Raw genomic sequence first — 24,150 nt, 5'->3', positions numbered from 1 at the left:
GAATCATTAGTTAAATATAAAACCGTTACAGACATTGATTTAAAACTCACAGGAAATGAGTCTCCGCATGTTCTTAACGAGACTACGCCAGAAACTGAGAGAAATAAGATGAAAGTGGCAAGGTTCAAAAATTCACCAACATTTTCTGTGAACAAATTTTTTCAAAGTCATAAGAGGCAATAGATAAGAACTGAAAGCATTGTCTAGATTCAATTATACCTCATAATAAACCAATTGGATCATTGACTGGAGAGAGTAAGTCATTGGACTTCAAAAGTATTACAATTGAATGCAAAACATACGAAGTCCATAAAATTTTACAAAAGCAATTGGTCAGAGCCATGAAAACCATAAGCTTAACTCTGAAAATATAATTGATGTTTCTTGGGCCTCTTTTTCGTGAAAAGTGTTTGTCATAAATTGATTCCTGATTTGAAACTCTTGTCAGTAATATACATAAAATCATTAAATGCGGATATACATTAAAAAAAAGGCCGCGCCCCATTAAATTCTATTTTTTTTATAGTAAGGATCCATGCTGAGATCAAGATCAGCCCTGATTTTGCTGCTTGTCTAAAAAAACAATCAAATTTTCAATTGGTTGCAAAATAGATCAATTTGGAGTCGATCTGTTCTCGTATATCAAATATGAATAATGCATTTTGTATAATTATTGTGTTTAAATTTGCGAAAAGCTCGCAAGATTACATTTCCAGAAGACTCTTAAAGGCAGTTGGAGTACAGCTAGCTCTCTTTTTGAGCTTACAAGAAACATGAGCGCAGTTTCAAGTTGTGTACTTACGGCAGCTTTAAAAAAAGTGGGCTAAAAACATGTTTTGTCCCATTTGTGACGAAAAAATTGAGAAATTTAGCATAAATTCTAGCTGAAAAACTTGGATCGAACAATTCAGCAAACCTCCTCTATCTTTAAAGATTAAATCAATCCCGCTATTGTTAAGAATTTTAACATAAATAAGCAAATTTCACAAAAATGTGATCAAAAATACGGAGAATGTCAACAAAAATTTTGGAATATCGTCTCCTATTCACAAAATTTTCAACATCGACACGATAGCTCTCTGTAAAAGGCAAAAATAAAAAAAAATCTTTTTTTCCATATTCTACGCTGGACGGGTTTTCTGATGATACCACTCACAACTCTCTGCGATGATCATATCGATCGACCAAAATTGACTGAGCAGAAAACCATTTGAGTATGTAGTTCCTCCCCCCCCCCCAATAAATTGGGTCGGAACAACAAGGAGATTCGCGCATTTGTTCACGCGGCGTTCTCAAAGTCATCAAAATCAAAAGCTTTTCAGCGCAAGTTCTATGCAAATCAAGCCAACCCTTATTCGATGGGGAACACAATCTATATTAAAAGCAAGAATTAAAAAGAAAGCGAAAACAGCAGGATATGAAAACCTTATTTCCTAAATCTTATTTGATTGAATTCTGAAATGTTCGTCAATTTCGTCCAGTGTTTCCGTACGTTCCAAGGAAAACTTATATTTTTAAGAAAACCTCATATTTTCTCAGCAAGACCATAATATAAACCTTTTGCATTTTTTTACTCTATACGGTTTTTTGAATGATAATATTCATATCTTGCGGCGATCAAGGGTTTGGCGAAAAAGCCAGCAGGCTAACTTATAGTTGCTTCCCTCATTACATGAGGTCAGAAGAACAACAACAATTAGAGCTCCCAAAGTGTATTTTTAGAGAGAGTTACATTCGTAAATTTCAGAGCTTAATTCAGCTCTTCAGAACGGTTGTGGGTTTACATTTTTTTTTTGTTTTTTGGCGAATGTTTCGTAAAAATGTTTTGAAAAATTTGAAAATTGTTTGTAAAAACTGAAATTAGCCGTCTTTTTTGCGCTCTGTTTTTAAAACAGGACCTTGCTAGAAGATTGTGCGCGTTCCTACAACGGACCTACAAGTGCATGTGCATGGCTTTAAACTATTTTGTTACTATTTTTTTTCAATATGTACTATAGTTCATTGTTAATTGTTACCTCAAAAATCTATTTTCTTTGAGATTGCAAAAATTTAGGAGTCCAAAGTACAAGAAAGTTGAAATTTTGTTTTACGTCTATAAAACCGTTTTCCGGTCCTCAAATGGTCTACGTAATTTTTTGGATAAACTCTTTTCTTAAAAAAAAACAAGAAATTGTAGTCAAACTGTTCCAACAGTAGACGAGCTTGGGTTGTTCGGGGCTTTTACCCCAGGAGAGTCCCCCAAAGACTTAAGCCTAAGCTCTCCCTATAAAACTTCTTTGTTTGAACTTCTCAGCGAAAGCTGGCATTTGAGTACAATAATACTATAGCTTTAATACAAAATCAGTAAGCAATGCGACAATATCTTTCACCTGAAATTTGACAATAACGCAGTGGGTGATGACTGACCGGAACCGCTATTCAATATCTCGGCCTACGATTATTGGCAAACTTAATGACCCAGGGAAACACATAGTTTTGGGAAAGGCAATGCTGCCCTTTTAATTAGTTACCAATAACCAATGCTGACCTTTTTGTAAAGATAAGAGTTTTTCCATCTTTGAGTTCATTTCTATATCCAGTTTCAAATGTTCTATAGTTTTACATTCATCATCCATAAGTTTTCTTATCCGAAATTATCAATGCATCAATATCAACACAGAATTAGGCCAGTTTTAAGTTCATTCGGTCAGCGTGTGATGCCGCAACAATAAAGACGCTCAAATTGGTATAATTTGAATAAATACCAGTTTGAGGTATCTTCCCCTTTGATACTCATTAACCTGATCGCTGATTTTTCGTTACAACTCTGCTAATAATTTTTTCATGAATGGGTTCTTTCAAGGGCGTCTCAATCTTGTCAGCAATAGATGACATCCAGATGTTGCTGGATGACCACATAGTGAAGGCACAGACCATGTGTGGTTCTCCTTTTGTCAAGTTCATGGAGGATGAGATGAAAGCGTGGGCTGACAGACTAGTCCTCATACAGGACATCCTCGACCAGTGGTTGAAGGTTAGTTTGCTTTCTGGATCTTCTGGGATTTGTTTGACAAATCAACTGGAAGTTTATTTTGAATAAAAAAGACCATCTTCAGCGCATTAAAAATTTGCCGTGTAAGGACATCGGCTCTAACCATGCAACGTTCAACGTTGTATCAACGTTGCATGAATATGTAAATGTTGGGGTTGTACACTTGTATGTTTAGTGTCAAGCGACGTGGCTGTATCTGGAACCCATCTTCTCCTCAGAGGACATTATAGCCCAGATGCCTGAAGAGGGTCGCAAATTTGGAATCGTGGACACCTACTGGAGAGATATCCAGGGTACATTTTATCTTTTAATAAATCTTTTTGTCATAGTTTTGACTAAATTTCCTGATTCAGTATAGATTCTCAAGTATTCGAGGAGGTCATATTTCCTTTCATATCAGTAAGTTAACAAAATTGAAAACTTTAATTTTATAGGATTTCTTGAGGACGGTGCAGCTTAAAATGTTCAGAAAGTTTTGGTGGTCAGGAATATTTCATTAGTTTCTGTCATAAATATATTTGTTCATCTTCAATTTCATTATCAGTGCCAATGAAACGACTCGGTAAAATTAAATACTCTGCTGAAAGAGCACTAAAACTGTCTATATTGCACATTGCATCATTTGGCGAAGCATTGAAGATCTATGAACTTGCACACAACTATGGCTTTGTTATTGGCTTTTTGTAAACTTTTGACACCGCTTTGAATTTTTTTAAAGGTCAATCAATAAAGGATACTCACGTACTGGCGGCCACAAACCAGTCCAATATGTTGGGCAGACTGACGGAAGCCAACAAACTGCTGGATGAAATTCAAAAGGGACTCAATGATTACCTGGAAAAGAAACGACTCTTCTTCCCCAGGTTTCAAACCTATTAACAATACCGTTGCCTTGTCTAAAACTCAAGCTCTCAATTTAACCATATTTTTTTAAACTTATGGTTCAAACTTTTAGGTTAATCCTGTTTATCAGATTCTATTATCTGAATAAAATAAGGCGTCCTGTTTTGTCAATTGTGTCTTCGATTCGTTATTCGGCCCAATAGAGGGGCAATGTTGTGAATAGCTCCTGGAGAGTTTAAGTAATCCGTTTGTACACAGTCAATGATTTTTTGATCTTTATCAATTGCCGCCGTCAGCCTCTGGATGGCTAATATTTAGGCGCTCTCCTTGGATTGTATTGACGCACTGTCTTTTTTTTACGACTCGAAGAGTATTTTTTGATCGGTGGAGTGTTTTGTTTGATCGGTAATTATGCTGGAGTGTATTTGAAACATTTAAACAGCAAGTAAAACGCGTCAAAAAAGTTTAAGTCAAACTGCTAAAGAAATTGAACAGCACAAAGAAGGGAGCGTTTTTTTGTTCATTGGTTTTTAATATAGTTCAGGGCTACTTACTTAGAACAAGGAAAGTTAAAACTATATAACTGTTTTAAATTGCCGACGAGAACAGAAAATTGCGCTCGCCTTACCTTGCATTGCCTTGCCCTTCCGTATTGCTTGAGACGCGTTCTGTCCAGTAAATGCTATTTGAGGAAAACGTTATGAGTTTTTGTTTTCCTAATTTTAGTTTTCGCCTTTTTCCAGAATAATTATTGCGATGGAGTGACAAATTTTATTTATTTTAATGAGTATTTTCCTGTGGCTAAATTTTTACTCTGCGTCCATTCCTGAGTCTTTTAAAACAATGAGAAGTTGGTCTGTGAAGTTTTTGCGGGGAATTTTTTCCACGTGCGGCAGTTTCACCTATTTTTTCATCTGAGTGCTAAAACACACAACCAGTGTATTCTAATTCGATCGATTTAAAATTCTTTGAATTTTTCAATGCGTATTTGTTACTTTTCATTACTTTGACGCCATTTGTTGGCATGAAATAGTTCTTAAAGTAAAATTTCGCGCAGTGATTGGCGTCTACAAATTTGACGTTATTTTTCATAAAACATTAGCTAACATGTTTAGCTCGTATTTGTTGTTCTTTTTGCTGTGTTGTCGCTTGATCTCATTAGTGACAGGTCTATTCGGCTGCTAATAAGACAAAATTGATTTGATTAGTTTCAAAAAGTTTGTTTTTAGTTTTCTAGTTTGCCCGTATTTTTTGTTTATCTTGTTGACTTAAGACTTAGTCTCCTTAGTGGAAAGTGTTATTTCTTGATAATGAGGCATTCAATTATTGGTTTGCTTCCATAGATTGTTGTTATTATTTATGAAAACGATGCAATTGTTTTCAAAAATTAATTTTTTGTTGCTTTTGTGGTCTTGCCGTTTAGTCTCAACAGGTTTCTATGGCCTGGCGTATTTGTGTCAATTTATTAATTTCCATAATAGGGCATGCTATGCTGTTGATAAGGGTTTTATGATATAGTTACGTGTTTTTTTACTTTGACTGTTCCATTTTTTCAGATGGATTGATTTTTGCCAAACTTTTTGTTTTGCACCCTTTTTCATTTTGCCTCTCTTTGGTTTCTGCAAGGTCGTTTTCTGCATTCTAAGACCGTAGCATCAATAGTTGTATAAACTCATATTATTATCGAGAATCTTTATAACTCTGGTTTTTAGAAAAAAAATGAAATTTTTTTAACTGTTTTTAAATAAATTCTTTACTTTTTGCTTGTTTTTGCGCTTTTAGGGTCATATGTTTTGTTGACTGTCCTAGAAATTTACTGATTTTCATTGAAATATGGTGATGTTTGAGTCATTACTCAATTCAATTCTTTCGATTGTAGTTCAAGAGTTGTCATGAGTTGGCATGTCGTTATTTTTTAATTCGTTTTTTTCTTTTGATCACTGAGTTTACAATCACTTCAGCAAATTTATCCGAATACCTTCAAGGTCAAAAAGTGATATCAAGAAACAGGTTAAACTAACAAGGCGGCTCGTTAATGTGCGTTCGCACATGATGTTCCGACCCGAGCTCATCTACATTTTTGACTAAAATGTCAACCAAATCAAGAGATAACAAAAATAGATGTTTGAGTTTAAAACAATCGTTACACATTCTATCTACTAATTGAATTACTAATGCCATGCTTCATTACAGCACCAACGTGACCTGACATTGAAGAGACTAGAAAAAAAATAGCACCAACAAAATTTTGGCGGCAAAAAATGAATATCTAAATTTAAAAGCACCTGGTAACAACGTCAAAATGCAGTCAGATAAAACCTTAACTACACAAGTTTACCTTTTACTAACTATACAGCAGATGAAAAGTTTTCTTAACGAGACTAGGTAACAAGCCGACAAAAAGAACGAACAGTGAGGCGAAACTTAAAAATTAATCAACATTTTTTGCACCAAGAAAATTCAAAAATCTTAAAAAACATTGGTTTTTAATAAAAAAATCCTTGATAAATTACTAAAAAGTCATTACAAAACCAAAAGCACCCGTCTGTGGTCAGACTATGCCATAGAAACAAACTAAAGAGAAACTCAAAAAATTACAAACGATTTGCGAAAACACAAACCTTTGCTACCATTAAAATCAATACCTATCATCTGAATATGTATTTTTAATTCAGTTGTTATTTCTGCTATTTCAGTTGAAGGATTTATACTGAAAGATTAAATAAGTTTACTTGGGCCACATTTAAAAACCATTGGGATCTGTTATTACGCGATTGTTCTGAAGGAAGAGAAAAAGAAACGCAAAAAATGGCCATTCAATAAACGTTCAGAAAAACGAAACAACAGTGGCACATAATATCAATATATGTTATTTCTTGAAATACACGAAATTCGATGGGACATCTGATTGATGAATAGAAGTTAAATTTGACGAAAGGAACCTATTCGCTATATACTGAATGTTTCGAGCAACATCATTCATTCAGTCCTCAATTACAAGCCTATGAGATCTGTGAGCAATTTACGGCTACCTAAAGAACAAAAACAGCGAATTCAGGAAAAAAAATTGAGCGACAAAAGGGTCGAAGGCATTAAAAAAATGAACTTTTCACTAAACACTCTTCAATTTTAAATTAATTTTTCAGGAGCAATGGGAAAACCTTTTTTATCAATATAATTTCAAAAAATCAACAAATATAAACAAATACATTAGACGCACGAAAATTGCGGGAAAACACGTATTATCAACGCCATTAAATTCATTAGCCTTCAACGGAAGCCAGTATATACAATAAATGATGCCTCGAGGGGACAATAAGTTTTTTTGCCAATCGTATTTCATCAATAAGACCTTACAACAAGTTAATGACTATGAAAACAACAACAGAGAGAGGCAAAAACCACGAATTCAGTAGAAAAGTGCCTGAAGAAAATGTCGAAGCAACTCAAATCATAAGCTCTTCCCTGAAAACTTTATTTATGATCCGTTGAACTTCTTCCCTAAACCAATAGGGACTCTCAGCAGTAAGATGATGTGATAAGATTTCAAAAGGATCGAAAAACAAAATAAAGTACCCAAAAAAATATGAATTCTCGTGGCATTGATGTTTTAAAACTAATAGGTAGAAGATAAAACCGCCAACCAGATTAATTTTGGCTATAGTAGAACGGAAATGGATTCTGTTAGAACCAACAATGACCAAGAGTATTCACGAAAAAAAATTAGGAATGGTTGAATTTCAAAAAAGTTTCGAAAAATTATTTTTAAACCCTTAACAGCCAGTAAACTCAATCTTTCATCGGAGCTCAATGACGATGCTCAGATATAACCCATAGGGAGGAAAATGATGTCTGTCATGCATAGATAGTTAAAAAGACATCACAATAAGTCTTATGACAGAAAACAATAACAAAAACAGCAAAAACTAAAATTCAGTAGAAAAATGCGAGAAGAAAGTGTCGAAGACAATTAAACCATTAGCTATTCTCTGAAAATTTTCTCTGTGATCCACTGAACGTCCTCTCTAAGCCAATTGGATTACAATAATCTTTGGATAATGTGATAAAGAGTTCAAAAGTGACCAATAATTCAAAAAATCCAAAAAAAAAATTTAAAAAAATTGAAATCTTTGTCATTGAAGTCATATAACCAATAGCTAGAAGATAAAACAGCTAAACAGAATATTTTTAGTCGCAGTAAAAAGCAAGTGGGTCCAGTCAATACTGAAACTCACTAACAGTTCAAGAAAAATTTAGGAATTGTTATTGTTCAAATAAAATTTTCGAAAAATGATTTTTATTTTAACAGACATTAAATTCAATAGCTTTCAACGGAAGTCAATAAAAACGCTCAAAGATGCCCCGGTGGCAGTACATTTATGTTTGTCATGCATAGGTATTCATTATGAGATCACAGTAAGTATAATGACTATTAAAACAACAAAAAAAAACAGGAGAAAACCAAAAAATCAGTAGAAAAGTGAAAGAAGAACGTGTCGAAGCCATTTAAACCATAAATTTTTGTTTAAAATTTTTATTGGTCATCCACAGAACATCGTTTTTAAGCTAATGGGAACTGTCAATATTTGGATAATGTGATAAGATTTCAAAAGTAACCAATAATACGTAAAAATCCAAAAAAAATTTTAAAAAATTGAAATTTTTTGTCATTGAAGTTATATAACCAATAGATAGAAGATAAAACCGCTAACCAGTTTAATTTTGGTTGCAGTAGGAAGGAAGAGGGTGCTCTCACCCCTGGACTGACTTACAATTCACTATAATAAGATTATGATTCTTTAATATTCAAAAAAAAATTCGAAAAATTATTTTTTAAGTCTTAACAGCCATTAGCCGCCCCCTCAATGAAATAGACATGTTCACTTAATGCTCATTATGGAACATATTGCACTGTTAGTCAATGAATCCCTACCATAGGACTCCAAAAAAAATAGTAAAACTTCAAAAAGAAATTCAAAATTTCATTCAAAATTACGAAAACTCAGAATCGAAGCCAAAAAAAAACATGAGCAATTCCTTGAAAACGACGTTTTTTGTTCATTGCGCTTCATTCGACTATAAAGGAGTTTTGTCATTAATAGAACGTCGATATAAAATGTGACTTGTCTCTAGGTGACTTAAAAAAGCAAAAAAGAGAAATGTTTTATTAAAAAAAGGGCTCTCAATTAGAGTTCGATTTTTTTTTGATAGTGAACTTCCCTATGAGACCAGAACTAGTCTTTCTATCGCCTTGCATTCAACTTTTACGAACTCAAAATTTATTCTTTTTATAGAAATTTGAATTAATGTTTTCGTAAAAAAGATCTTAGTTTGAAGAAAATTGTACTAAAAGTGAACAATCATGCTAAAGATCCCATTGTTCACACAAAACTTCAATCCTCGATAACTCCTCGAAAAAAACGAAATTCAAAAAAATCTTTTTACTTTTGAATTCTACGCTGGACCAGCTTTTTAATGATACCACTCACATTTCTCTACGACGAATATATCGATCGGCCAAAATTCACTGAACAAAAAAAAAAAAACCCATTTGAGTATATAGTTCCTTCCCCCACAAGTGGGGTCGGAACAATAAAGCCTGGGCTCTGAGACTTGATGTTCGAAGACCTACCGCATTGAGTTATCGAAAGTTAAAGACGTAATTCACAATATTTATCTAACCTTTTGCAACTGCAGTAGAAATTAGAGCGCTTTTAGTTCTTCGAAAAAATTGTTGACAATTTTTCTCTTTTTTCTAATTTTTTCAATCCCAACGCCGGCTAGTGGGTTCAACGGCGGCTATTTGTGGGCGATGTTTTCTGTGGTCCTGCTTTAAATTTTGACCGTGAGCTTGATTTTTCTTTTTAATTCTTCAAAAATTATGTGATTTTTAAGGTTCTTCTTCCTCTCAAATGACGAGCTTCTCGAAATCCTGTCAGAAACTAAAGACCCTCTTCGAGTACAACCACATCTCAAAAAATGCTTTGAAGGTATAGCAAAACTTGACTTCACGGACGAGCAAGAAATCCTAGGCATGATATCATCTGAGAAAGAGAACGTGCCGTTTGTTGGAACCATTGTGCCTGCTAAAGCCAAAGGAATGGTGGAAAAATGGCTGATCCAAGTTCAGGAGATGATGCTGAAAAGCATTTCAAAGATTATTGGTGATGCTGTAGAAGCGTATGCCACAGTTGAACGAGTAAGTTGTTCTTTCGGTTAGAATTTGTGTGATTTGAGAAGTTGTTGGTTATTCGATGTACGTACAAAACAAAAGCTTTCATGGGCTTAACATGTGACGAAAATGATAGAGCCGCATCCGACATAAAGCGTTAATTTTAGTTTTTCATGAGCTATGAGATGATCAAAAGAAAATCTTACAAAGATCTGATGATTTTTGAATTCGAAATTGCGAGATAAAATGATATTTTAACCGACCCCACCAATTTGATCACAGGTCCAGTGGGTGAAACAATGGCCAGGACAAGTTGTGCTCTGCGTGTCTCAGACCTACTGGACTATGGAGGTTGAGGAAGCTCTCAGGACTCCAGGAGGACTTGACAAGTACTATCAGAAATGTAATGAACAAATCAATGATATCGTGCGACTGGTCAGAAGCCCTTTGGAACCTGGCACTAGGATCTCATTGGGTGCATTGATTGTCATTGACGTCCACGGTAATTATCAAACACATTTATAACAACGTCTGAACTTGAACGTCTGAACTTGAACTTGAAAAGTACATAGTTCTCGTTGGTAATGTGGACAATCTTTCTCATTAACTAAATTGCAATCAGGCTTTGTTAATGCTATCCTATTTTCCTTCGCTAAAATTTATAAAATATTTTTGAGATCAATGTAGACGTAAACGAAATCTATGACAAAAATGTTCCTTCGACGTTTGCTTATCGAAAATTTTTTGGACCCTCCGACAATTGGAAGTGGGTGTGGTGTTTGGTTAAGAACCCTGATGTCACCTATCGATGACAATGAAGTTTTAAATATCGAGTCTTTTAAAAAGAAGAAATTTAGGTTGTTTTTAGCTCGTGACGTGGTTGGAGAATTGGTGAAGGCTAAGATCTCCTCTCCATTAGACTTCAAGTGGATCTCTCAGTTGCGATACTTCTATCAAGGGGACAAACTGCACGTCTGCATGATAACCACTGACCTCCTCTACGGTTGCGAGTACCTCGGAAACTCAGCTCGACTTGTCATCACTCCCCTCACTGACAGGTACATACGTGACAGCTAATATACCTTTCGACTGCATATTTTTTGCCCATTGAATTGAGTTCTCAACTCTTTGTCGCTATAACTGTCCATGTTTTTGGGGTTTGGCTTCTTAGTATCAGTCGTTTCTTCTCAGGTGTTACCGAACCTTGATGGGAGCTCTGAAACTGAATCTGGGTGGTGCACCTGAGGGTCCTGCAGGAACAGGCAAAACGGAGACTTCGAAAGATTTGGCAAAAGCTGTCGCAAAACAGGTTTGGCAATTATCTGATCGTTTTCATTTGAAATTTCCTCTTATCAAAAAGCCGTTATTGGGACTCTATTTTCTCTTCCTGCCTCCTTCTGCTGCTCAGAGTTCCATTCAATGTCTATTGGCTACGTATTTAAAAAAAAATTATGCGCATAAGCGGGAGGGGGAGCAAGCAATCAAAGATCATTCAAAGGATTCTTCAAGTGAACTTCAATTTAACTCAGCTTGTGATAACATATTACTTTCTTATAGTGCGTGGTCTTTAACTGTTCGGATGGCCTGGACTACAAAGCCATGGGCAAGTTCTTCAAGGGTCTGGCACAAGCAGGTGCCTGGGCGTGTTTTGACGAGTTCAACCGAATCGAACTGGAAGTGTTGTCTGTGGTCGCCCAACAAATCCTGACCATCCAAAGAGCTATTGCGAGCGGAGTTAGTTAATACCACATGCAACTATGTAAAATAATAATCTTTATTTATCGCTAGGAGCTGTAAGTTGAGCGTAGCTATACTGTGGTGTTCCTGTTTTTTTACGACTCAAAGTGGAGTACTGGTTTTCTCAGGGTTTTTTCTTTACCGGAAGTAATATTTGTTTTTAATAATTAGTCGAACATACGACTGTTTGAGCTCTTTTTAAATTGCTCTTGAACGAAGTTCATAGCAATTATTGTAAACATGTGTCTTTTTTTATGCAAAATTTTTGCTTGACAATTTTGACTTTTCGAGTGACTTTTACGCCCTTGACTTTTTGCGTTTCGCGTAATCTAAAATTCTCTTTCAATCACAATTTCTAAGCAGCTGACCTCAATTGGCGGCAATTTAATACTAAAAGTCAAATGAAAAGTGCGCCGAAACTGGTGTCATTTTTTACTTTAAATCTTAATAGTGGTACATGTTAACCTCTAATGTGGTTATTTGAAGCCCACTATTGAACTTCTTAGTCCCATTTAGGCTCCCCCTCCCTCCCCCCGTCTGAAGCAATCTGAAATTGATTAGAGCTCCCACTAGTCGTTCGAGAGCAATTCTTCCGACGTTTAGTCGGTTATGTTTCATTTTTTGGACGGAGCATGGCTAGTGTTTTCTCAGCGTCGAAATCTAAATAATGATTATCGTTGTTTTAATCTTTCATTTGTGTTCATCTTGGTTTTTAACTGTCAAAAATTAAGAAGTCTTTTTGCTTCTGTTTTTTTTTGCAATGTGTTCCTATTCTCCAGATTCTAGCATTTATCGTAACATTCTACTTAGACCTATAGTTTAGTTTATAGTTTAGAGCTCTACTTTTCGTTAGTTGTTCAATATATTTTTTCAAATGATTTCAGCCTTTTCTAAGATTTTTTCCATTTATTGTACGCAATTGATTTTGATTTAATATTATGTTGTTTTGATTTTTTGCTGGAATTGTTATGAATTTTGTTGTTGCGGTTACTTATGGGGCTGGGATTTGGCAATGAGCGATTTGTCCTTGACTTTTATTGTGTCCTTTGTTTTTCATGATTAATTTACTTTTTGAAATTGTTTTACTTCGTTCCGTCTATGATATCTCCAACAAGAGAATAGTATATCTGATTTTTGACTGTATTACTGTGATGCGGAAACAAAAAGTTTAGTTATTTGAAATAGTTCCGTTCAGTTTCTAAGAATGTTATCTACTTTATGCTTTCACAGACTGTCTTTTGCGTCGAAGCGTCGAAGAGTTGATTGCGGAATTCCAAGTTTTAATGACCATTATCATGGGCTATTTCATGATATTTTTTAGCGTGATCAGTTTTTTGAGCCTATCTATGTTTTTCCATCATAAGAGTTTTGTCCATTTTTCAACGTTACCAGATATATTTTTAATACAGCGAAATTTTGCAGTATCAAATTTGCGGAATCGTAAAATGCTTCCCATGCTATTTTTTTCCTGAGTTTTTTTTTGTACTGTTGGTGTGTAATTGTGGCCAAAAAAACAACGAATTAGTGGTATGAAACGTTAAGTAAATGCAACTCTTCTTTCAAATAGTTCAGAGTCACAATGAAGCTTCATTCAATAGTTTAGCTTCAGTCATTAAAGATACAATCTATCAATAAAAACATGAGTTGAAAACGTAATAAAAACAGCAAGATTTGCAAACGTAAAAAAGTTTTTTTCAAGATGTGCGAAAAAAGTTTTAGAAAAAAAACATTGTGAAATTCATTATACTCAATATTTGTACTTTGTTGGTCTCAATTAGCAGTGCCAAATATGACACCACCTTTCAATAACTGCAAAAAAATTAACTCAATGTTAAAAAACGGCTAAATGTTAAATAACTCAATATTAAACGGTTAAAGATAATCGGGCAAAATCAGAAATTCAATTTTGAACAGTTTATGAAATTAAGGGTTGTCTTTGTCAACAAAATCATAAATTTCTAAATGACATTTTCACAAAAGTGAAATGAATGAATAGAAAATGCATATCTTAGTTTACTAACTACATTTATTGAAGAATTTTTAGAAAAGCAGCCAAAGCTGAGAAAATTAAGAATATTCTTAATGGTTTATAAATATCATCAATTTCGTCTAAATAATCCTCAATTTCTTAGGGAAAGCCTAAATTTTTAAAACCCCATATATTCTCAGCGAAAACAAAATTCGAAAAACCCTTTGCAAAGATATTGCATTCTATAAGCGACTCCGAACGATATTACTCATGTCTTCCTGTGATTAATATTTTTTTAACGGAGGTGGGGTCAAAAAATGACAGAACGAAAAAAAGGCAGGCTAGCATATAGTTCCTTTCCTCGATAAATGACCTCACTTACTTTAGGTTGAGCTATTCGAATTCGAGGGCACAGAATTGACCCTTGACCCTACATGCACAATATTCATCACTATGAACCCCGGCTACGCAGGCAGATCAGAGTTGCCTGACAATCTGAAAGTGTTGTTCAGAACAGTGGCTATGATGGTACCCGATTATGCCATGATTGGAGAGATCTCATTGTATTCTGTCGGCTTCATTGATTCAAAGAGGTAATATTTGTTATCAATTTTTTAAAGGACAGATTTCTGTGAATTTGTTCTTCAACGTACGTTTTGGCATCATTATTTTGCTCGCTAGTCTTTTAGTTGGTTTTATAGTTGATCATAGCAGTTTGTGAGAAGATAACCAATTGAGAAAATCACAGCAGGTGGTGTTCTGATTCATAAATTAGAAAAACTTTGACCAGTTTGATAGATTTGACCAGTTTGATCTATTTCAATGGCAAAAGATTCTTTTTCAATTATAATTATGAACGAAAACAGTTTCATCTGTTGCTTTTCTGATTCATGTTGGAAGTCGTTGTTTTTAGTTTGTCAAACAAGATTGTGGCCACTTACCGTTTGTGTTCGGAACAGTTATCCACTCAGTCCCATTACGATTATGGAATGCGAGCTGTCAAGTCCGTGCTCACGGCTGCAGGTAACTTTCTTCATCAAGTATCGGCTGTACACCATCAAAACGGTATCAGACTTTTATGTCGAGGTCAAATTTAACAACCATTGTCATTGCTTATTATTCTCATAGAAAGCGGTGTCTTTTCATTATCAATCAAGCAAAATTCAAGTATATTTTTTCGTTCTTCGTTGACCAGTTAAGAGTTCGTCTTTCATATAAATAAGGGACATTTTTTTGCGCTGTTAAATCATCTAATTCACTATACAAACTCTTTGATGGCTGAAAGATACACTATAACTATTATTCAAGGAAACCTGAAGTTGAAAGACCCAGAAGGAGACGAAACAATAATGTTGCTTCGAGCGATCAAAGACGTCAATCTCGCCAAGTTCCTCTCTCAGGATGTGCCTCTCTTTAATGGAATCATCAGTGACTTGTTCCCTGGAGTTGAACTTCCTCAGCCAGACTACAATCTGCTGTTGGATGCTCTCAAAGACAACATTGCTCAGATGGAGTTACAAGCGACGCCCTGGTTCGTCGAGAAGATCATTCAGGTATGATGAATAGAGGCTACTGAGTTTTTTGTATTATTGAATGTTTTTGTCACATGACAGGCTTGTTCACAATTCGCAGAAGTTGAATCTAATCGAAATTCAGTTAATGTTTGGTCAAATAAAAATCATATTGTTTTTGGATCAAATTTCACTAGATTTCTTTTGTTACAAGTCACCAGTACCTCTTGTCTTTCGCCGGCTATCTTGATTATCAGTCGAACTTACATGACAATCATTTCGTTTCTTCGTTTTTTTTCTTTAAAAACACGAACGCTTCTTCGTGTTGCAGCATAAACGAATGATATTTTTGATGGTGTTCGATATTACATATTATATGATACATGCATGATGTTTGCAGATATATGAGATGATGTTGGTGAGACATGGCTACATGGTGGTTGGAGATGCGATGGGAGGCAAGACCAGTGCCATCATGGCTCTAAAGGGTGCCCTAACTGACCTCGCCAATGCTGGACTGATGGACTCTCAAAAGGTATTAAACAATTTTTTGCAAATTTTTGTTGGTACCGCATCAATTTATCTATTCAGAAGAAGGTTTTAAGCTCTTAATTTTCAGCGTTATTGTTATTGAACATGCATAGGACTGGCCATGCATAGGAGCGTTACTGTTATAGGACATGTTCAGGCCAATGCTGCCTAAGGATGATTTGATGTTTCAAAAGCTTTACTTTCGCCTTGATGAACGGGTATTGTTTGACTGATAACGTGCGCAACTGTTACAGGTCCAAACGAAAATCATCAATCCCAAGTCTATCACAATGGGTCAGTTGTACGGACAATTTGACCCTGTATCACACGAGTGGACTGATGGGGTGCTGGCGAACTCGTTCAGAGACTACGCCTCCTCACAGACTCCTGACAGAAAGTGGATCATATTCGATGGACCCATCGGTTGGTGCAAATTATGCTGTTCAGTTTCAAGATTTTTCATCTTTTGCCTGACTTCTTTGTTATAACTTGAGCATGCTGTAAATTTTTGTTCTGACCCACTTTGGTTGAGCTAACCCCGCCGTTGTCTTTGTTCACATCGTCCGTAATTTTTGCTCAATATCCGATCAGGTTTGCTTAAGTATGTAAAAATTGATAGCGATAGTGTGTTTTTACCTTTACAAATTGAGGAGGGCTCCTGAAGTATTTAATTCAATTTTTTTCGGCCATTTTTTGCTGATTTTTTTTAATTCAGCTGGTCTTCATGAAAATGGGCACAAATTTGCTTCAGTTGATGAAGATTTTAAATTCCGCTTTCTAAGAGAGCGTTCTAGAATAAAATTATTACGAAATTTTTGCTGATTTAAATAAGAATTTACCAAAAATGAATCGTTTATTTTCTGTTAAATTTAGACTTTGTCGCTTAATTTTGCTAAGATTTGGCATATTTATGTTTTTTAAAGGCGCGCAGCGGTAGCATGGCTAGTTATGCGTCTCATTGTGGATTTTTACAATTAAAATGGATTTGGAATATATTGGTTTGCTGTCTTAAAATCATTTCGCACTTGTTTGCTTTTTTTCAATTACGGACACGTTTTCAAGTATATTCGACTAATGAATGATCCCATTTGCATTCAGATGAGACCCAAAGGACATATGATATATTTTCAAAGAAAATCGCATGGTTTTTAAGGCTCCGACAAAGGGTTTTCGTAAAATTTTAACAAATTTGTCAGATTTTCCTGCATTTTTGGTTCCTTTTGTAGTCTTTTCGCTACTTAATCTCAATAATTAAAGCTCCGATTGACCTTCTGAAGACCTTTTAAGAAAAGTTTAAAGTAAACCCTGTAATTATCTATAGCTTATAGTTAATGCCTAATGGCTCTTATAACTTTTGAAATAATTGTTTTTTAAATATCTGACTTTTTGAATTTTGCTGATTTTTATCTTGTTATTGCCAACTTGTTGCTAGGTTTCATCAATGAGATGTCTCATTCTCTGAGTGGAACAATTTAATTTGTGTAGTGGGGTTACATTTAAACTAATGTTTTTATGACTTTGAAACAACGAGTTGTCATGAAAAATACTGTATTTTTTGGATTTTCTCAAATTTTTTTAGGTTGTTTCTTGGTGTCGTGTCACATAATCACTTTGACGACTGTTCCCATAGGCGTTGAAATGAATTTGTTTATACTAAGTTGTCAGAGAATAGCGTATGGTTATTATGTTTTCGAGACTGTTTCCTAGCAAATTTATTGTAAATTCTTCCTATGGAGATGTATATGCCGACTTATTTATTTATTTCACTTAATAGATAATGGTTCAAATTTTGATTCGAAAATGTCACTGTATTTTTTTTATTGTCCTGTTTTTTTGTTTTGTAACTTAGATTCATCATTGAGAGGTTCCGCTCAGTTTTTCCTGAATTAAACATTAGTCTCCATCAGTTTTATATTTCAACTGATGACTTTATGATTTTGATACTGCATTTTCATAAAAATGTTTTGAGCTTTTGATTCTGATCAAAGTTTCGGGTTATTTTTATTGTCTTTTCAGATATTTTATTTGAAACAGGACCCCTTGACGTTCAAATGATCCCAGGTGAAAATATAGTCTCTTCTCTTGTTACCTGAAGGTTTCAGTGGCTTCAACACTGTGTTTTGTAAAGTGTTTAAGAATTAAATTTTGCCTGTATGTGTTGATGTTGTGTAGTTTTATCACTTATCTCACTAATGACAGATGCCATTGCCTTCCCAGGTAATTAAAGGTGAATCTCTTAAGCGTTTTTTGTTTAAAAGTTTATTGTTGTTGAGAAATTTTGAAATTCTTTTGATTAAAAAGATTTCATTAAGTTTTTAATTAGGCTCAATTTTGTTTTTTTTGCCGACCTCGCAAAAAAGAGAAAAAAATTTATTTGTAAAATCTTTATAAGTATATATTGTATAGGTGTTTTATGTTGCTGTTTGTTGTGTTTCGTTTTTTCATGGATGGCGTGTCTCATCAGCCCTCTAATGCGGCATCATTTATTTCATTGAGTGGTTCGAGTTTATAACGATTGTTTATACACTTACATATAACGAGTTTATAACGATTTTTTATACTCATGCATCAATTATTTAAAAACCGTGAATTTTGAATTGTTTTCGAACGAAGTTTGAAGCAATTATTGTAAATGTGTTGGTTTTCTTTATGCTAAATTTTCGGTGGACGATTTTGACTTTTCTAGTGACTTTTTGCGTTTTGCTTGATCGAAATTTGTCTCTCATTCACAATGATTTGCAGCTGAGCTCAAGTGGTGGCAGCTCACTGCTTAAAGTCATAATACTAATGATAATAATAATAATAATAATAATAATAATAATAATAATAATAATAATAATAAGAATAATAATAATAATAATAATAATAATAATAATAATAATAATAATAATAATAATAATGATAATAATAATAATAATAATAATAATAATAATAATAATAAGAATAATAATAATAATAATGATAATAATAATAATAATAATAATAATAATAATAATAATAATAATAATAATAATAATAATAATAATAATAACAATAATAATAATAATAATAATAATAATAGTAATTGTTGTATAGAGAATGCTTAGAAGTAAAAAGAGCAAGAAAGAATCTTGAATTTCCTCACGACTGTTTTCTATCACGAATAGGCAGAACTGCAAATGTGTGTTTTCACACCTAACGGCCAGTGACTAAGTACCAGTTGGTACTGTGTTTAACGGCGAACAAAGCTGACACTCAAGATTTACAAATCCTCTCCAATTGGTGAGGTGTTAACTAACATCAAGTAGTTATACGAAACTAAAAAAGTTTGTTCTCCGGGTGGAGATTGCAGGATATAAATAAATATGTATATAGTTTAGCAGTGTTTATATTAATACTTGGTATGCTTGGTTACTTTCGGTAGACTCCTCCACCACACTCCCCTCTCTGCGATTCTTTGGCTTTTCAGTCAAAGAGCTTGTCGAGGGTGGCCATGTCTTCCGTGTTCAGTGAGGAGATTGAACTAATCGTCGCGGTGTCGTAGTTATCTTCTTCCATATGGACTATTTCAGTGGGTTCGTCGATGTTTTCCCGCTCTTCCGGTATGTCGTGGTGTTTTGTGTGGTTGTCGAGTTTAGTGTTCTTGTTTGTGTCTTTTGTTGTTTGCTGTGCCAGTTGGTTATCTCGGGTTGGTATGTCTGAGTCGATGTTGATTGGTGGTTTGTTTGTTACCAGTTGGTTGTTGTTTTCAGTGTTGTCCTTTGGGTTGACTTGTGTTGTGGTTGCTGTGATGTGGATTTGTGGTTCTACTGGGGTCGATTGGTGTGCTGGTATTATGGATATGAGTTCAGTGTTTGGGCTCATGTTATTCGCTAGGGTGATGGAGATGAGTTGTGGTTCGTTGTCCTGGTTTTGTTTTTTTTGGTGAGTGGGTTATGCGGTGGATGATTTTGTCTATTTGCCTGTTTACTCGTTCTGGGGTCTTCGTATTCTTTGTTGCCGGGATAGTCATAAAGGCTGTCGGGCCGTTTCCGACTCATCGCAAGATTTCTATCGGGCTACCTTGCGATGATTCGGAGATCAAATTTATGACCTTGATCGATTTATTTGCTTGGAGTTTGATTGTGTCCAGTTGGATCCTTGGGGATTGAGATAATTGGCGTTGGCGTTCTTTGGCTTTATTGAGTTTTGATTGGGCGATTGCCGCTTCCTTTGACTTTCTTTCGAAGTCGCTGATGGATTTTTGGGGTCGTTTGATTGGCTTCTGTTTTCGTTTGCGCTGTTGTGGTTTTGTCTTGCTGGGTCCTGGAATGTCAAATTGGTGTGAAGGTCCTGGTTGCGATGGGTATTGGAGTTCGCTTGTGTTGTCCGTGCGTTCCGGTCTTTCCAATTGGTGTTTCTGCTGTGATGTTTGGCATGCTTCTTTTCTGTTAACAGAAATTGTTTTATTTTTTCTTGGTTTCTATTATAATCTCGTACGGTCTTACATGCTACGAAATGCATTAGTCTTGGTTTGGTTTCTTTTACCATTGCCAAATCATTTTTTCTGATTACTGTGTTTTTTCTGGTGTTTGTGGCTAGTGTTATTGTTGTGGGTGAGTAGTTGGTGATATTACCGTCTGGTATAATATTCCATAGTGGTTTTAGTGTGCCTCGTGGTTCAGGTGCTTTTCGTGCGAGTGTTTTTCGTGCTACTTTTTTTTGTGCTAGTTATTGATGTTGTTTTATCACCGAATGTTATCAATAATTTATCAGGTTTTATTTTTATTGGTGAAATATTCTTACGTTTGATCGCTTTCTTCTTTATGTTTTGTAGAGTTGACTGGTCTGATGAGTCTTCCTCGTCGATGGGCTGTTGAAACTGGATATCTAGTGCGGGTTCTGAATCTGATTCAAGGTTCCAATAGGTGTCTGCTTTGAGCATCGGTTGCTTCAACCCTATCTTCTTATATAAATCGAACTTTGTTATATCATTGTATGATAGATTTTTTGTGGATGTTTGTGTAGTGATGTTTGATATAGGTGTGTTATGTTTTCTACCAAAGTGTGCTGTGAATGGTGATGTTGTTGTTGTGTTGGGGATTATTTTTTTTTCTTGGATGATTTAGGCAATTTTATCCGCAAGTGTAATTTTTGACCATTTGGGGTCGTTGTTCAGAACTGAATGGCGTCGTTTTATTGTTTGTATTAGTCGTTCTATCATTCCATTTGCTTTGTGGTCTCCAGCTGGAGCTAATATTAGTTTAATATTATGGTTGTTACAAAAAATTTCGAATTGCCTAGATTTAAAGGCTTGGGCTTGATCGCATCTTATATTTCTAGGTATTCCGTGAAATTTTATATATTTTCTAGGTATTCTATAGCTGTGTCTGTGTCGCAGTTGTGATAAACTTTTGCGTGTGGATATCTTGAGAATCTATCAACTGATGCTAATATGTATGAGTCCTTATGTTCTTCGTCGGTTATGGGGCCGGCGAAATCCAATTGGATTTCTTCATTCGGCTCGTGAAGTGGTGGTAGGTGTGCTACTTTGGATTTTGGTATTATTGGTTTTAAGTTCTTGCCGATCTTGATGCACGGCTGGCAGGTTTGTGTCAAAGTAACTATTTCTCTATGGATTCTTGGGAACCATATGAGGTTTGCGAGCTGCATCATTCCTGATTGTCCTGGGTGGTTTCGGTGGATTGAATTCATGACTAATTTGCGTAATTGAGTGGGTATGTAAAGTTTTCCGTCATACAGGATACAACCAGTTGATGTTGTGCTGAGGTCTCTTTTGAGGGAGTGCCAATATCTAGTAAAGTGTTTGAGTGCGTCCCAGTTCTTTTCTTCGATTATTTGAAATAAGTTTCTGCTTTGTGGGTCGTTCCTGGTGGCTTCTGCGATAAAGTTTTCCCCAAATACCCTGTATAATTGCTTCAAATAGTCGAGGGAGTTTTCAAGATCTATTTCTGGGAGTGGATTATAGTGTTCTTTTTCTGCAAGGGTTGTCGCCCTTGTCCTAGGTTAGATATTTCTTCAGTTTGTGTGGCAATAGTGTTTGTTCCTTGTGGGTTCGTCATGTTTTCTACTCTCTTTTTGTTTGGTCCTCGTTGTCGTTTTTTGATTGGGACTGTATAGGTGTTTAATTGGGGGTTGTTTCTTGTTGTAACGTGTATCTTTCTACTAAATAGAGGATTAACTAAAGGATTGGATCTACTGGATAATGATTAAAATAAATGATTCGGAATAGATGATTTAGAGGATTTATATAATTGATTTGTAATAATTGTATTTGGGTTGACATGATTTTGGATTAATTGTGTATTGTTTGAATTGTTCAATGTAATAGAAGGCGACTGTTTGGTCGCGTGTAAATGACAAAAAGCGCTCTGTTTCGTTTTGTTCAGATTGGAATGGTTTATGACGTCATTTAATGTCCTTCGCTTTCGTGCGATCTGATTGGTTAGTTTTCTATGAGTTGTGTGTAATGTGTAGTGTATTGCTTCTATAGTGTTTATTACGTAATTTTTGTCGATATTTTCACCAGTTGGTTGTGAATTCGGAAGGCGACTTAAATCGTCCGCAAATCCCATGTTTTTTCCGGCGATATGTTCGACTTTAAAATGGAATGGTAGTAATCTGTCTACCCATCTGGTTAACCTACTCTGGTATGTTTTATTGCCTCTATTGTTTTTTAGGGCTGAGAGTAGCGCTTGATGGTCCGTTTGGAGGGTGAAGTGTGATCCAAAGAGGTAATATTTGAAGTGTTCAAGTGACCAGACGACGGCTAATAGTTCTAGTTCATTTATGCTGTACCTTTGTTCGTTTGTATTTAAGAATCTGCTGGCATATGCTATTGGATGCCATGTGTTATTCTGTTTTTGTTCTATGCATGCGCCTAGGCCTTCTTTGCTTGCATCACATTTTACTCGTGTTTGACAGTTGATGTCGAAGTGTTTTTGTTCGACTATAATTTTAATTGCTTGTTTTATTTTGTTAAATGCAATGGTGTGTTTATCCTCCCATACTAGTTTTTTGGGTGTTTTTTGCGTTGATTTTGTTAGTAGTGGTCGAAGGGGTGCGCTTAGTACTGCTAGGTTTGGTATAAATTTAACCAAATGGTGTATGCTGCCCATAAAAGATCTCAGTTGTTTCAGTGTTTTTGGGTTCTCCAGTTGGATGGTCGCGTCTGTTTTTCGTTTAGTTGGTGCAATGCCTTCAGAGTTAATTTTGTATCCTAACCATGTGATTTCTGTTATGCCGAATTCGCATTTGTGTAGGCTTATGGCTAGATTTTCCTTGTCTAATCTTTTTAGTGTGTTATCTATTTCGTTTTCATATTTTTCTAATGTTCCTTTAGATATTATTATTATGTCGTCTAAGAATGCGTGTTTTGAATTTATTCCGTCTAATGTTGTATCCATCATTTTCTGAAATGTTGCTGGTAAGTCTGTTAGGCCGTAGAAGCCGTTAAGAAATCTGTATGTTCCAGTGGCGTTTCCTCCTAATATGTTGAAATTGCAATCTTTTTGTGTGTCGGGGTGTAATGGTAGTTGGCTATAGGCATATTTGAGCTCTATTTTACTGAAGTATAGTGTTCCCTCTGTCGTTTTAAGGTTGGAGATTTTCATTGCTATTTTGTCCATTAGGTGGTCTATGCTTTGCATTTGGTATTTATTTTTGTGTATTGCGTCGTTAAGTGTTTTTGAGTCTAGTGCTATTTTGATTGATTGATCTGATTTGACTGTTATCACTACTGGGCTTATGAAGTATTCATCTGAGCATGACGTTAAATTTTTTATTTGTTTTTCTTCGATCAATTTTTTGAGTTTTTTTTCTACTTTTTCTGTTAGGTGTAGTGGTATTCGTCTGCCCTTGTGTTGTGTTGGGTTGAAATCTATTTTGAATGTTGATTTTGCTACGTAGTTTTGCGACCTACCTAGTCTCGTACATAGGTGTGGATACTTTTGGAATATCCATTTGGATATTCTTTGGTGTGTGTTGGATATATTTAGTAATTGTTTCTCACCTTGTTTTTGTTGAGGTGCCATTATAAGGCGTAGGCCCAGTTTGTCCATAATGTCTCTTCCCATGATGTTTATTGTGTTTGTGTCTACCAGCAGTATGGTGCACTTTCTTGCAGTTGATGTTCCTGAAGTAATGTCCACTTGGATCGTGCCGAGTATGTTGATTTTGTTGTTGTTGAAACATCTAAATTCTCCTAGTGCTTTGTTTGGCTGGTGAATTTTTGTATTGTCGTCGACCAGTAGGTTTTGGGCTACATGGATGTTCAAGAAGCTCCTAGGGTTTCCTGTGTCTGCTAGCCAGTAGGTTTGTTTTTTGTTAGTCTTTGTTTTTAGCCAGAATTCCCCTCTTCTGGTTTTATTGATGTCGC

General features: G+C 35.2%; 1 protein-coding gene across 3 annotated transcripts in view; it reads left to right on the top strand.

Annotated features, from left to right (window-relative positions):
- LOC142342798 (dynein axonemal heavy chain 3-like) overlaps positions 1-24,150 on the top strand; it is a 160,143-nt gene that overhangs the window by 50,102 nt on the left and 85,891 nt on the right. For all 3 annotated transcript variants that reach the window (XM_075394375.1, XM_075394374.1, XM_075394376.1), the window contains exons 19-31: positions 2,843-3,013; positions 3,207-3,324; positions 3,750-3,894; positions 9,770-10,073; positions 10,329-10,548; positions 10,915-11,104; positions 11,238-11,355; positions 11,604-11,780; positions 14,140-14,345; positions 14,666-14,775; positions 15,061-15,305; positions 15,664-15,798; positions 16,049-16,217. In XM_075394375.1, coding sequence (XP_075250490.1) covers positions 2,843-3,013; positions 3,207-3,324; positions 3,750-3,894; positions 9,770-10,073; positions 10,329-10,548; positions 10,915-11,104; positions 11,238-11,355; positions 11,604-11,780; positions 14,140-14,345; positions 14,666-14,775; positions 15,061-15,305; positions 15,664-15,798; positions 16,049-16,217 — 2,308 coding nt within the window. The remainder of the gene's footprint in view (positions 1-2,842; positions 3,014-3,206; positions 3,325-3,749; positions 3,895-9,769; positions 10,074-10,328; positions 10,549-10,914; positions 11,105-11,237; positions 11,356-11,603; positions 11,781-14,139; positions 14,346-14,665; positions 14,776-15,060; positions 15,306-15,663; positions 15,799-16,048; positions 16,218-24,150) is intronic.

This window comes from Convolutriloba macropyga, chromosome 7 (assembly GCF_964194025.1).
Source record: "Convolutriloba macropyga chromosome 7, txConMacr16.3, whole genome shotgun sequence".
NCBI lineage: Eukaryota > Metazoa > Xenacoelomorpha > Acoela > Convolutidae > Convolutriloba > Convolutriloba macropyga.
The sequence above is the reverse complement of the archived record's forward strand: the minus strand, read 5'-3'. Positions and strand labels throughout refer to the sequence as shown.